We start from the raw sequence: 14,822 nt of genomic DNA, 5'->3' as shown, positions 1-14,822 counted from the left end.
CACCCACAGCTGCTAATAGTCCCCAATAAATGTGCCATTTACTCCTGTTCATTTTTTTTTTTTAAATGAAACTATATATATTTGTGAGCCCCTTTTAAAGATTTGCATCTTCATAGGAAAAAAAACTTGACAGGTTAGGAAAGTGAGAAAGTAATATGAGACAAATTTATGAAAAATATTCACAGTTTATCTCCCCTGACGTGTCTTCCCCTAGTTGTCCACCAGATGTATTCGGACTTTCCCTCCATGAGGTGCGTTCGACATCTACGTATTTTGGCTGACTCCGCCGGCTGCCTCGATGGACAGCATGAACTGCAGGTGACTGCAGGGGTGACGTATAAAAAGACTGCAGTACAGTTGGAAACAATCTACCTCCCGCGGAGCATGCGAGCGCAGTACACCTGTGTCACAGCAGCAGGTTGTTCACACTACTCATTGCGGAAATTCTGCAGAGCTGTTTTGTGTTTTTTTTTTTTTTTTTTTTTTTTTTTTTAAACTTAAAAAATATGAATGTTACCCTCATGTCAGACTGCTTTGCAAAGCCTATACATAGGCTACTGTTTATTCAACCAAAAATATGTTGTTCTAAACATTTTCATGCCAGACACAAGTTTACATCTTTCTGACACATTTACACTGCCAGGACAACACTTAGAGAGAGATCATACTTTTCTATTTATTTGTTTCCTTGAGAACCATGGACTTTAGAATATTGTCAAAACAAGGGGCCAACATGTTGCCAGGAGAGTGAAATATGACCCATAAAGGAATTACTTGTTTTACAGTAACAAAGTCCTGAACTAAACTGTTTTTACAGGTTTCTTGCTGGAAATGAAAACTACAGTGTTGGTGCCCATATGTAACAAACGAGCTGGACACAGGGGGAAATAGCAAACCTGGATCTGTCTAGAGCAAAGGTAACAAAACCCACCTATCAGCACTTCTACGGCTCATGAATTAAATGTTGTATCATGTTTGTTTAATTTCTCAAAAATCAAAGTGTAAAAATTATAAGTTGTGGTTTTACAGAGGTTTGTGTGCTGGACTACTTATAGGCCGGGTGCAGTGATTTTCCAGTCTTTGTGTTAAGGTAAGCTAACAGGCTGCCGGCTGGAGCTTCATATTTAGTGGTAATGATGTCATCTAGAAAAATACATGTATTTCCCAAAATGTCCAACTATTAAACTCATTCTATTTTTAAAAGGGAGTTCAGGCCATAATCCCTAAAAACGCATATTGACGATATGAGGACAGGCCAACGTGTCCTCACCTGCCATAAATGTCCTCACACTGCAGGGCTATATTCAAATCAGTAGCCCCCAAGATAGATACAAGAGCGCGCACACACACACACACACACACACAAAAACAGCAGCATTCATTCACAGACACAAAAGTCCACTTATCATCTGTCTGTCTCGCTGTCTGATGAAATTCCCCTATCTGCAGATGGTCAGATGGTCTCTGAAAGTTGTGTAATAACAAACAGACATCAAATCACACATATGCACACACACACGCACACACACAAATGCTGGTCCCCACAGGTTTAGATAGTCGGACCCCACAAGTATAGTGGGTTCCCTGTTTCCACACACACACACCACTGAAACAGCAGAAGGAGGGCTTGGGAGAAAGAAGTCAATAGTGAATGCTGTTACATCACATCACACCATGTTACACACCCTGTCCCACTGCCCTTGTCCTCCATTGGCCTCCCCTTCTCGCTTGTCTGTTACTGTGTCTAAAGTGGCACATGTTTGTGTGGTGGAACGAATCCGTGGATGTGCGTTGGTCCAACATTTGACATAAACAGGTGTGAGGGAGACACATGGAAAAAGAGAGAAGGGGAGAGAGAGGAGGTGAAAGGTGGGAATCATTTAGCCCTGGCCTGCAATATGTTCACAAGCTGTCTGTTGCTATGTAAGTATCTTTCAACATGTGTGTGGGTTTGTGTTTGATCTTATGCAATACTATGAGATAGTGCTCTAGGGTGCCACTGTGGACATAACTGACATTAAGCTGAGTAGCTTCAGGCAAAAACACTTCTAACACATGTCTGGTAAAAGCTTTAGCTAGGCTTGATAAAGCCATGCATTCTAATGCTAAATAAGTACTATTTATCACATGAATGAGTAACATTTGTATGATTGAGTACATGAGCACTATCTTCATCCTGTTAGTGTAGAATTTAATTATCTCAGTTTACTTTATATTGAGCTTCGAACTTTGAACTGTGTGTAAATCAAAAGATCAAATTATTCAGGCTAGACTGCTGTTGAGTGAAGACCTGATTATAGCCCCCACACTGTCCAGGTAAACCCAGCGCAGACTGTTTGGCATTAACGCAGAGAACTTCAGCCAAGCAGGCATCTGTAAGTGTGTGTGTGAGCGCGCGTGTGTGTGTAAATATACACTGAGCTGACATAAGCAGAAAGCTGATGGGCCTGACTGCTGAACAAGGTTGAATCCCCGAACAGCTAAAGGAGAGTGAGAAAGCCACAAAGCCAGGAATGCTGATACGTCTTCCAGCCTTTCCTGTGCATCCGTGTGTGACTGGGTGAACAACGCAGCTAAATAAACATCTGGACATTGCCACACCCTTCTCTAACACACACCCGTTTGTCCGTTCATTCACTCATTCTGCAGGCTCTTTGCAGGCTCTTTGCACTTATCTGCACTCATTTGCACTTAAGTTAATTACTTGAATGGAGGGGTGGAGGTTTGAAGAGCATCATGACTGTGCGCGATTCAGATTACAGTATGAATGATAGCTTTTAAACATTATTTTATTTATATAATAAACCTTCATACCTTTATTTATATACCCTTTAATAAGGTAGCTTATATAAAGAGCATGTTAGCTGTAACTCGATAATTACGCAGTTGTGTTTTCCTACAAGGCGAGTGCTCAAACAGTCCTTTGCAGGGAGGCTCCCTGAGGAACTGAAGAGCTCGTTATAAAGACAGATGAAGCATGATGCTTGAGCAGGAGAAACACCAATCTGGGGGATTTTTTTTTTTTTTTTTTTTTTACAACCTGACAATCTAAAAGTTGTTGAAGTCATAACTAATTCATAAAGCGGTGGTAGATTATTTTTTTAATCATAAATAAAGTCATAAAAACGTATTAACCCTTGGATAAAGAGTGCCTTATTAGAATGGTACCATATGTTTGTAGTAGCAGTTGTTGGCATGCACTGAACAAATGCAGCATAGTGTGTGTGTGTGTGTGTGTGTGTGTGTGTGTGTGTGTGTGTGTGTGTGTGTTTGTGTTTGTGTGTGTGTGTGTGTGTGTGTTACCTCTGCAGATGGGCCTTACATTGCATTCCTTGATTTGTTCGATGAATCCTCTGGTGAGCTAGCAACAAGCTGAAAAGGAGGAAGAATAAAACCCCAGGGGGATAGAGTTATTCAAGGACACCGCACTGAGTCAGTCTGTCAGACTTCCCACCCTCTTTGGAATTTATGAGGTACACAGAAAGTTGTCAGAATCAAATGGGTATCGTACTGCTGCATGCTGCTGAGGGGTTTCAAATAATACAGACTAACTATGATGTAATGAAAAAATTAATGTGATTGCTGTTTATCTAGCTGGACAGCTCTTCCAGGGAACCGCTTGGCCTTATGGCTGCAGTGACATAATGTAGGTGCACTTGCCTCCTCTGCTGGCCAGACACTGGTAGTGCACTGTAAGTATACCATCAGCTTGCGGGTGGTACTGGCTCCGTATTGATTTAGCAGTTGTGGGAAAGATATTACAGCCATAAAATCCCCACCACCGGCAATGCATGTCTGAGAAAATGTAATACTGCAAATTACAAAATGACCACCAAACACAAAATAACACATAAAAGAATACTCAATGGTAACACTTTACTTTAAGTCCCTCTATTTAGCATTCATGAGCAGTGTGTAAACTCTTAATGGTTTATAGTACAGTATAATGTTAAGCAGAAGTGTTTATTTATGTATTTGTCAACAACTATTAACCCCACACACACATACAGTTTTTGACATTTAACCCAGAATCCTGGGTTGTTCATTTGATTGAACCTAACTCATAATAATAATGTGTCATGTTGTAGTGCTACAGAGACGACAAATCATATTCGCCAGACGTAAAAGAATATCTGTTTGGTATGAGACAAAACAAATGTCACATCATCATTTTTATATTTTTTTCCAGTGAAAATGAAATGCAAAAACAACCATTCCAACTGAAATCTCATATAGCAATCGTTATATTTGCCAAAATAATTGCAATATGATTTTTTTGTATATCATGTAGTGCTAATAGCAATGATTAAATGTACACTAAGCTGCTGAAGTTTCTGGTATAGGCAATGCTGGAAGGTAACATAATTGTCACCTTTCTTTTATATCACTCCCATCTCTTTCTCTTCTGGTTTACTCTCAGTTCCCCCACTATTGCTCTGTAACTGAGGTGCATAAAATTCACTTATAAAGTGCTTAAAAATAACAGATAAGACATTTTAAATAAGGGAAATATAAGGAAAAAAAGAAATGATTATGGATTAACAACTGTCATCATGTTTTTCACTGGAGTAAACACACATTGTTAAGTCACAGTGGTGAGTCCAGGATATGGAGCCGCAGTAGGAGTCGTTGCTTCCTGATCCAATATTAACAGTATCCTTGGAGACAGAGCCAGGGGGGGTCGTGTATTAAAAGATCAACACTGTGTGTGTGTGTGTGTGTGTGTGTGTGTGTTTATTTCTGTGTGTAGCAAAGTATTGGATTCCATCAGTGAGACTATGGTAACATCCCCTGAGACTGGCAGTCCGCCCCCCTATCCCCCACCCATCCTTGTCAGTGTAATTTTTCACCATAACTTTCCCCCAGTTTATGTGTAATAAAGGGTTTTTTTGTCTTTTGTCTTTTTTATATCATGAGTCTAACCAGAAAAGGTTTCTTACAAGGGCAGTTGCTGCCATTGACATTTTGACACATAACTGGAGTCATGCCATCTGTACTGCTTCTGGGAATTAGTTGTTTTTAACAATTGAGGAGTTTACGTCCTACAAATACAAAATGAATATGCTGTGTCGTGAATTTGTAATCATTTTTAACTAATGTTAGGTAGTTTTTTTATTTTTTATTATTAGACAAAGTAGAAAGCTGAGGGAAAATGAAAGAGGTGAGAGATGGACAATGGTATGTGATTGCATATTCATTATTTCAACAAAGTTTCAACAACAATGTTTTCAAACCTTTTTGGCTTGTGACCAATTAAAATGAGGCAATGATTGCAGTTCCTCATCACTGGTTGCATATATCTACCAGTTATATCCAAATGAACTAAAGACAGAATTTTGTACTGCATTTGTTTGAAACATTTCTCATGAGGAAGGGAAAATATACTATAATTTACAAGAATAAAGCAAAGATTGGCTTAAAGTCATGTTGTAGAAAAAAAACATTTCCAAGTCAGATCAGTCAAGCCCAATATCACAAATTTGTCTCAAAGGGCTTTATCTCATTTCCTCTTCCATTTATCATCCCAAGGCCCCTTTAATTTATCTTTATTATCCTTGCTCCTTCAGGCTTAGTGTTATATTTGTTAGACTTCATAAATAAGGTGAATGAATGAATGAATGATGAAATAATTGAATATAATTAGGTCAAATTGATTTAGTATTTATACATACCTGGTACTCCTCAGAGGGCTTTAAAACAGCCTGTAGACCACTGGTTGGCAAATAGTGGGCCGTAGGCCAAATCCAGCCCTGCAACAAAAATATTTGGCTGATGAAAGTTTTCCCTTTTATAGCATCAAAACCTTTGCACAATATTTCATAAATCTACTTTAGGCAATGTACAAAACTCATGTAAATCAGAGCAAATATGACCAACCATCTTATAATAATAAATGATATGCATCAACAAACTGACAGAAGCTTGCTGTTGAAAAAAAAAAAAAACCCAACACCAGAACTTTCATTAAACCCTAACTGAACAGGCCACTGTTGTTCATGGTGTATTTGTGTGTAGTCTCATAGTGCAACAGGTAACATGTATTTGCATATGTCAGTTTTTGCTAAACGAGAGTGGACATAAGTTGACAGTGCTCTCTTACTAATTGGACCTTGGCCTCTGCCTTCAGACAATCTTAAGATAAGTTTAATGCTTAAAATTCAAGATACTCAAACAGTATCTGGTGGCAGGCCTACCTATAACAGGTGTTTATTCTGTAAGAGCAGCAACCGTAATGCAGAGGTGTCGTTTACCTCGTTTCACTTCTATGGAAACTTTCACCAGAAACTCTCACACACAGAACGTGTCAAATACTCACAAAATAAAATGTTACTCTTCCGGGCAGCTCTTTCAAAATAAAACCTCATTGCTGAGCAAAGCTCGCTATCTACTAGCTTAAAGTACGTCGGTAAATGAATATAGGTGTGTTCATAAAAATCTGGAGTAGATGTTAACCACGTGTGTATTCAGAAAGTGTGTTGGTCAGTAGATATGACACCCATACCTCAATATAAAGTTAGTCAAAATATTTTTATTTTGATGGTGAAATCACTTAGCTTCCGGTATTTCTCTTTCACCAGCCTTTCAACTTGACGTGTGTCCATGGCAACCACTGTAGCTACACCAGGTCCGGTCAGCTCGTAGCGCATCCCGTTACCTCTCCTGGAAGCTAACAGCCGAGGATATGACCGCTGCAACTCATACAGAAATAAAAGTCAACAAAAAAATAAGGTTCACTGAGTTTTTGCAGCTAGTTGTGTTTTTTTTTGGAAAGATATGACACCCTCACAGAGAGCCCGATATGGATGCGAAGCAGCACGTAATGCTAAATGGAGAATGGCAGGTGAGTGATGGCCTGATTGAACTTATTTTACTTACTGTTAAAATAATTTATAACTTCTGAGTATTATAGTCAAGACTCTGTTACATATAATAATCCGGATTTAAACTGGAATCACTAACTTTTCTGTAAATAGTAGGCTTATGCATTAACTAGACCAGATACACGCTAACATTAATATTTCTAAGGATTGTGACCCCATCTGAGCAGTGAAAATTAATATGATTTACTTGACACGTTATTACAAGACATTATTACCACGCACGCGCGCGTACACACACCTAAAGGTCACAGGACCCCCAAGTAAAGGCTGATTCAGTGTTCCTTGACTGACCACTGGCTCTTTATGAGCTGCTTTAGCTGTTGAAGGACATGGAGGTTTTCTATGTCCACTGTCAAGAGCTCTCATTGTTACCTGTGTGTGGGACTGTGTGTGTGTGTGATTATGTGTGTGCTTTTGCTCACTCTCAGGGGGCCAGTGGTGTCTTGTTAAAAAGGGGGCCCTTGCCCATGTTAGAGGTATAGGGTCTTGTGTTTCTATCCGTTGTTCTGCATCTGGAAAGAAAACAAAACAAACCCCCATTGACTGGACAGATAACATCTCTCCATCTCCCTCAGTGCCAGAAAGTGAAACGTCAAAGATGCTGTGTGTCTCTAATGCTTCATTAATCATGCAGATTCAACTGAGCCCTAACCAGGTCAAGCAAGCTTTTGTTTAGGTGTGTGTATATATGTGTGTGGGTTTTCATGACTTAAGGAAGCCTAAATAATTTAGCCGATGGGGCAAAGTGCTTGAGGAATCTCAAATGGCTCTTGCACTCCATGTGATGGAAAACACTCAAATCTGATCAGCCGGATTTGTTTTCACAGACGCGCGCACACACTGACACAGGATGAGGAACTGGTGTTGTGTTACTTATGAGTTTTGCTTTGTGTACAAGTCTACAACAAACCCACCAATGGGGTGATGACATCTGTGTTAAGTACACTTTCAATAATCCGGTTCTTGCTTTCTGTCTTTGTTCTTCCACCCGTGTCCTCTCTCCCCGCTTCAGTTCCTCCTAATAACCCCTTTTTGAAGCGTCCTGGTGGGATACCCCAGCCATGGCCCATTCACCCCCACCCTACGGTACAGGCCCACAAGTCTCACTTCCTACCCTCTCCTGCTCCTCACCTTCCTCTTTTCCACACCCGTCATGCAGAGGAGAGTGCAGAGCGGCCCCACCTGGTCACCATCGTCCGCCCCTGTGGTCAGAGTACACTGCGGAAGGTGAATCCAGTATTTACAATTTTAACTAAATGGTTAATAAATCATTTAACTTTAAGTAATAAGGTCATAATAAGAACAACGTTTGGTTTGAGAGGTTGTGAAAAATAATTTAAATGTAAATAAGTTGTTAAATACGGCTGCAAGCAGCAATGTGGGGGCCAGGCAGCCCAGAGTTCCCATGAGAACATCATGCCATTATGTCTAAGGCATGTTTGTAAGCACTCTGCAAGTTTTATGTTGAAGAACTCAGGTGTTGATTAAAGATTAGCTGAGATGTGATTTTTTGATTGGCACCATTGTCGCCAATTTTGATTGGTTCTGACTGAAGAACACTTTTGCAAATCAAAAAGGTAACAGATACATTTTGTCAGGTTTGGTTTGAAGAACATCTGTGTCCATTTTGGTAAAAACCAGACAGGAATATTGATTAAGGGAAAATGCAAATCACAGGAATGTCCCCAATCAGTGTGCCAATTTTTTCAAAACTCCCATGGCAGAAGAAGTTTGAAGAAGAAAAGGTACACAGTGGGTTTCTATGCAGCTTTGCCGCTTGGCCCCCAATAAATGGATTTTGGTCTCAATGCTTGGCAGGTCTTTTCTAGAAGTGATGTAACAGAGTATGGGAGGGGGTTTCCTGATAAACTAAAGGGCTAAAAAGACAAATCAAGTGTCATGCTGGAGAAGGATAAACACAAACCAAAGAACACAACAGTATTTCTAATGATAGATTCTGACCAATTTTTAAAGCATGTGTAACTTATTCATTTTTTGATAAAGCCATTAATTACAACGTATAAACCCCATCTGATGGGTCCCCTAATTAAAATGGTACCAAATTACCAACAGCTGATATGAATATTTAAATGGGAAAGAATTCGATAACTAATTTTTGTGTCTCTAGGTAACAGTGCTGTTGAACCGCAGGGGTGTGGTGTCCTTCGAGCAACTGTTATTGGATATCTCTGAGGCGTTGGGGTTTCCTCGCTGGCACAAAGCCAAAATCACACGCCTGTACACGACCCACGCACGAGAGGTGAGGCTCAGCCACAGACACATTAACCTGCAATGGAGCCCCGGGGCTAAAATGTTCTGATGGTCTCATAACCACCCTCTGCAATGAATGCAGTTCTTTCCATGCTGGACACACAGACCCTCTTCATGACAGGGCCTCAAAACCAGTCTTGGCTCAATGCAGCTAATGCACTGATCTCCAGTTGACACCCATCTATTGACTGGGGCAGATAAATTAAACATACAACACAGGAAGCTGAAATAAAGGGATATGCAGATACTAATGAGGATTTGTGAAGAGGTGTCATGTCAAACAATGCTACAATGCCTCTCAAAATCAAATTATTTCAGGGCCACTGGTCAGATTGTTCACTCCTAGGGGGGCCATTTGGACACTCAGCAGGGAGAAAAAACTCCAGTGTTACCATTAAGGAGGAGGTTCAGATTGAGAGGTGTACAGTCATGGGCATTGGTCAGAATGCATCAGCCTTAAACTTTACTTTTCCAACACAAGGTTATTTTTCTAAACAAAGAAGTTGCACTTCAACATGGGTTTTCATCTGAAAGAAACAAATACAAAATTCAGAGGTCAAGTCAAAACTAATCAAATGTCCATATTGAGGGAATAAGGATAAATAATACTCAGTTCAACTATTCGTGTACATAGGATAAAACGAAAGAGAAAGAAAATGTGCTTACCAGCACTGCCACCCCATGTGATGATCAGGAAAAAGAGTGAGTGAAAGGGTGAGCAGGGTTTAAATATGGAGTGAACAGGTGAACTCAATCAAGTAAATGAGGAGTGAACAAAGGGTGAAAAGAGCCAATCAGTGCTGAGGAAAGGAGAAGAAAGGAAGTTAGGTAAAGGAAAGAGAAAAGTAGTGTCAAAATAAAAGAAAATAGGAATCTTTACTACAGTTACAATAAATGTCAACTATATCCACTCTTAGGCCGCGCAACTCATCCCTTCCTTTCCTGTTTCTGCTTTCATACTGCCCTGCATGGTCAGAAGTATAATGCCATTTCAGATTGCACTCCTGGAACAACGGCTTTCTAAAATCTGTTCTTAACATTTTTGTCAATCTTTCTTCTTTTGTGTGCTCCAGGTCAACTTTTCTTTTGGAATACATAAAAAGAGATTTTTTGCTGTTTCTATGCTTTCTTACTAAAAAATTGAATTATAATAAAATAAAAGACTGAGGAAAAATCAAAAGGGTAATAATCAAAACATTTATTTGTGAACTGGATAGAGAAGTTGATTCTTAACATGTCAGGGACCTTATGACATTGTCTTGTCCGGATCTGATTCTCAGACCTGTCTTAAATGTCATTTTTTTCTCATTTTATTTCCATAGGTGAAAAGTGTATGTGACTTCTTCCGAGGTGAGGTAGCCTTCCTGGCGCTGGGTAAGGCTCGTCCAGATCTGAGCAGCGTGCAGGAGGCTCTGGAGGAGCTGTTTCCAGACCATTCCCATTACCGCACTGACGCACTGCGAGTCTGGGAGAAAAGACTTAGTCCAGCACCAGATAAAGCTGCTAAGGCCGACAGTGGATACAGTGAGGGGGCAGATAGCAGTGAGACTAACCAAGAGACTCACCTAGACACACATACACATACACAAAATCATACTAATACACAGTCACCTTACCATGTAGACACACAGCAGCCTGAAAATTATAACTCAGGTGTTCAGAAGTCTCATAAAAAGAGCTGCAGAAAACCAGCTCACCTTCCTAACCACCTGCAGAGATTATATGTGAAGGGTGGGGTCAGAGAGAGACAGCCTTCTATCATTGGCCCATTTAAACATGAGGAGGGTCTTACGGAAGTAGAAATACCCTCCCCTACACTGTGTGAAAACTGCTTAGCAATAAGAGCTAAGCATCAGGGTCCAGAACGGATCAATCCCCTATCAGGGAGGGTCCCACTTCCTCCTGTGTCAAGAAAACAAAAAGGTAGTCCTCATACAGAACAAGAGATGAGAAAGCCAGATGTTCCTGTCAGCCCTCTACCTCCTCAACCAGTCAGCAGGAATGAAGAGAAGAGTCTTGCACAGTTACAACTTTTAAAGCCACTTCCAGACGTGGGTCCAGCACAAAAAGACGTACTGCAGAGGACAACCTTTGACCTTCCTTCAGACGGCAGTGATGTCACCCTGTCAGATATTGAGCGTTGCTATGAAATAGGCCGTGTGGTTGGAGATGGGAACTTTGCGGTGGTGCGAGAGTGCCGTCGTCGTGACAATGGGCAAACCCTTGCCATAAAGATAGTCGAACGCTCTAAACTGATTGGTCGAGAGCACATGATGCAGAATGAGCTGAGCCTTCTGGGTAGCCTGTGTCACCCTCGCATAGTGCGGCTGGTTGCGTACCACCACACACACCTTCACTCCTACCTGGTGATGGAGCTGGTGACCGGGGGGGATCTGTTTGAGGCCATCAGTGAGAGAGGGAAGTTTTCAGAGGCAGAGGCAGGACTGATGGTGTCAGACATGAGTGAAGCACTAAATTACATCCACTGCAAGAGCATCGTCCACCGAGACCTCAAACCAGAAAACCTACTGGTAGGTATCAGGGTTAGTGAGAGTGGAGTAGTGAATAAAAAATGTGATAATTCCAGTGAAAATATGTTGCTTTCAAAAATTTATCCCAGTGTCTCCTGGTTGGATCAATGGTACTGGCATGATTTGCTGTCTGCCATGGTGTCTCTTTTTTATATTATCACTAGGGGGAGCCAAAGAGCAATATCTAGAATTCTTAACATTGTGGCTTTAATATTTTTGAAGCAAGATGATTGGTTACACATGCATTGCCCAGGTATGCCTTCACAGTGGTCCGGATAAGAGAAAAGGGGGCAGGACTGGTTAAAGGGGTCATAGTTTCAGTTGTTAACTACACAAAAAATTATTTTTTTTTACTACTACTACTTGAATCACTATGCACATATGTATGGAGTTTAAGTACCACCAAGTTACTGCAAATTGTAGTTAAACTACTAGTTTACTTACATGTAATTCACTACTCTTCAACACTGGTATTGTGTCTTCACACTCACAAGATGTGAATAAAATTTGATCATAACTCACATTGTCTCAATCACTAATTATACAGAGTACAGACAAGAAAGTCTTAGTTATGTGGTATATTTCCATGAAAATGTTGGAACATGACTATGATGTTTAGTAGTGTTATTGATTTTGTCAGAATCATGCTATATATGGAATAAACTAATTAACTAACATACTAACCATTTTCAAGTGACAGCAGTCTGTGTATTCAGCCTCAAGTTTCCCACACTCTCTTACTTTAACAAAATGCCTACAATTATTGGTTGTTGATATAAACTCAGTGTTTTGCAATATCCAAATGAAAATAGCAGTAACATAAGTTTTTCTTTCTATCTGTTTCAAAACTATGTGGGTTCAGTTGGAGTTGTTTGAATTTTCCTCCATGCCTGACTCTGTTTCTGTCTGTACCTTGTTTTGTGTGTCCTCTCTCAGATAGAGCGCGTGGCAGCTGACATCTGTAGGCTGAAGCTGGGAGACTTTGGTCTTGCCATGGTTGTGACTGAACCAGTCTTCACCATATGTGGGACACCCACATATGTAGCCCCAGAGATTCTCTGTGAGACAGGTCAGTGGTGTTTGCTGCAGTATCAAACACCACTTACTTTCCCTTTTACTTTTAAATGTCTTCTTGTCACAAAATATGGGTGTTTTTCTTATTCAAACACTCCTCCTATGATTCTTTTGTCTCTTTTGTATCTGAATTTGCAGATTATTTTTTTATTCTGAAAACAATTGTTTCTGATCTGCGCAACAGGTTATGGTGTAGCAGTGGACATATGGGCTCTGGGTGTTATTCTCTACATCCTGCTGTGTGGCTTCCCCCCATTTCGCAGTCGGGATCGGGACCAGGAAGAGTTGTTCCAGCTAATAAAACAGGGACATCTCCACTTCCTGTCCCCCTACTGGGACACCATCGCAGAGGGTGAGAAGCACAGAACGTTAATATATGCTGGCACAAAGGCCTATACATAAAAACAGTCACACATAAATACACAATCCATTTTGTATGCTATTCCATGTGTATGTGCGTTTGTGTGTGTGTGTGTGTGTGTGTGTATGTGTGCGTGTGTGTGTGTGCGTGCGTGTGTGTGCGTGATTGTGTGCAGAAGCCAGAGGCCTTGTCAGAGCTCTGCTTCAGCCAGATCCCACAGTGAGGCTGACAGCACAGCAGACCCTGCTGCACCCCTGGGTGAAGGCTATGGCTTCAAAGTGCAGGCAGAGGACGCTCACAGACAAAACACGGAGAAACACAGCAGACACTGGAGCAGAGCAAGTTCAGAGTCCAGCTCAGACCAATGCAGCAGAAACAATGGCAGACAAAACACCAGGACACACCAGCAGCGAGGGAAAAATCACACAAAAAGAGCTCAGCAGAACTGATGAGAGACAAACTGAGATGAACATAAGTGGAGGGCAAGATGAGGACAAAGCACCACAGCAACAATCAAAAGAGACAAGAACAGTTCACACCATATCTACACAGGTCAAAGTGCTAACAATGTCAGAGGACTCACCTGGTCAACAGAAACCAGAGTGCACCTCTCCAGACTCTGGCTCACCCAACAGGGAGCCCAGCAGGCGAGAAATACAGGATCCAGGTCCCAAGCTGTCAAACACAGACAGGGAACTCAATCAGCTTGATGCCACTGAACACCAAACTGAACTTCCATCCCAGATTAAGACATAGTCAAAACAAAACAGCTGACAGCAGTCACCACCAGATTCACCACCTTCAACCAATACAGCTGAATAAAACACAGCAGGTCATTCAACACAACACCACCCGTCCTCTAAGTCAGCAGCTTCTTCTTCTCACTCTCCATCAGCAGAACCATGATGAGCCGAATCTTCACCCCACCATCATACATCCACCCAAACAATCCTGACCTCACTATCAATCTTCTGTTTAACTCTGATTAGATCATGGTCTTCACTTTCATTGTTCTGGACAATACTGACTTCTTAGCAGCTGAATTCTCAAATGACCCACCGACGATGTGATGCACTCTCTTGGGATTGAACAGCATCTGATTGATGGGGCGAGATAATCTCATAAATGTGTATTATCCATTTATCCTACAGTCATTAATTGATCATGAGATGTTGTGTAATGTGTCCTTCTAGGACTGCAACACGGGGATGGAAGTAGAGAAGCACTAAAAACATATGTTGAAATCAATGGAACAGAGTTCAAGTAGGACTCAATACAAATACATATGTTCCGTTTGTCATTGTTCTTGAAGTTTTGGTGTATTCATGAAAAAACTTTTCAGGACATTTGTGTTTTTGTTTCGGTTGACCGTCGGTTTTTTTTTCTTGTGGCCAAACATGTTTTAGTTTGAGGATATGATATGTTACCATGTCTACCACTCCTATTCGTTGCTATTTTTGATTGCTTGTATTGTGACACTGACTGACCCACCCTCCTTTTATATTCCTAGAAGCCCATTCCTAGAAGTCTGTCTTAAGATCCTTTTTCTGACAACATTTGTTTACTATACATTCATAAACTAAAAAATATCTGTACCAAGAGGTTTTTCTTTTTGTCATTTGTTATCGCATGCCATCTTTGTGATAGTGTGTTTATGGTTCTTGATGTAATTGTAAAACTTTAACTGTGTGATACCAAACAACC

The 14,822-nt window shown here is 40.8% G+C and overlaps 1 protein-coding gene and 1 long non-coding RNA gene across 2 annotated transcripts; one reads left to right on the top strand and one right to left on the bottom strand.

Annotated features, from left to right (window-relative positions):
- Nucleotides 1-3,660: 3,660 nt before the first annotated feature.
- LOC130184228 (uncharacterized) lies at nt 3,661-8,145 on the bottom strand. The gene is made up of 4 exons (XR_008829948.1): nt 8,013-8,145; nt 7,304-7,393; nt 5,673-6,689; nt 3,661-3,795 (listed from the first exon to the last, which is right to left on the bottom strand). It is a non-coding gene; the product is annotated as an uncharacterized LOC130184228 (long non-coding RNA).
- Nucleotides 6,683-14,719, top strand: dclk3 (doublecortin-like kinase 3). Its single transcript, XM_056400098.1, has 7 exons — nt 6,683-6,841; nt 7,894-8,108; nt 9,010-9,141; nt 10,475-11,683; nt 12,620-12,752; nt 12,942-13,109; nt 13,294-14,719. The coding sequence occupies exons 1-7, from the start codon at nt 6,775-6,777 to the stop codon at nt 13,872-13,874; spliced, it is 2,505 nt and encodes an 834-aa protein (XP_056256073.1). The 5' UTR covers nt 6,683-6,774; the 3' UTR covers nt 13,875-14,719.
- Nucleotides 14,720-14,822: the final 103 nt, after the last annotated feature.

Source organism: Seriola aureovittata, chromosome 16 (genome assembly GCF_021018895.1).
Source record: "Seriola aureovittata isolate HTS-2021-v1 ecotype China chromosome 16, ASM2101889v1, whole genome shotgun sequence".
In the NCBI taxonomy this organism is placed as follows: Eukaryota; Metazoa; Chordata; class Actinopteri; order Carangiformes; family Carangidae; genus Seriola; species Seriola aureovittata.
Note: the sequence above shows the minus strand (reverse complement) of the source record. Positions and strands in the feature narration are given on the sequence as shown.

What these genes read in the sequence shown, in the direction of transcription:
- dclk3 (XM_056400098.1), top strand. Translation starts at nt 6,775, where the DNA reads ATGACACCCTCACAGAGAGCCCGATATGGATGCGAAGCAGCACGTAAT. An exon ending in GTCAGAGTACACTGCGGAAG is followed by an intron (nt 8,109 to 9,009) that starts GTGAATCCAGTA and finishes TTGTGTCTCTAG; the next exon opens with GTAACAGTGCTGTTGAACCG. An exon ending in AGAGATTCTCTGTGAGACAG is followed by an intron (nt 12,753 to 12,941) that starts GTCAGTGGTGTT and finishes TCTGCGCAACAG; the next exon opens with GTTATGGTGTAGCAGTGGAC.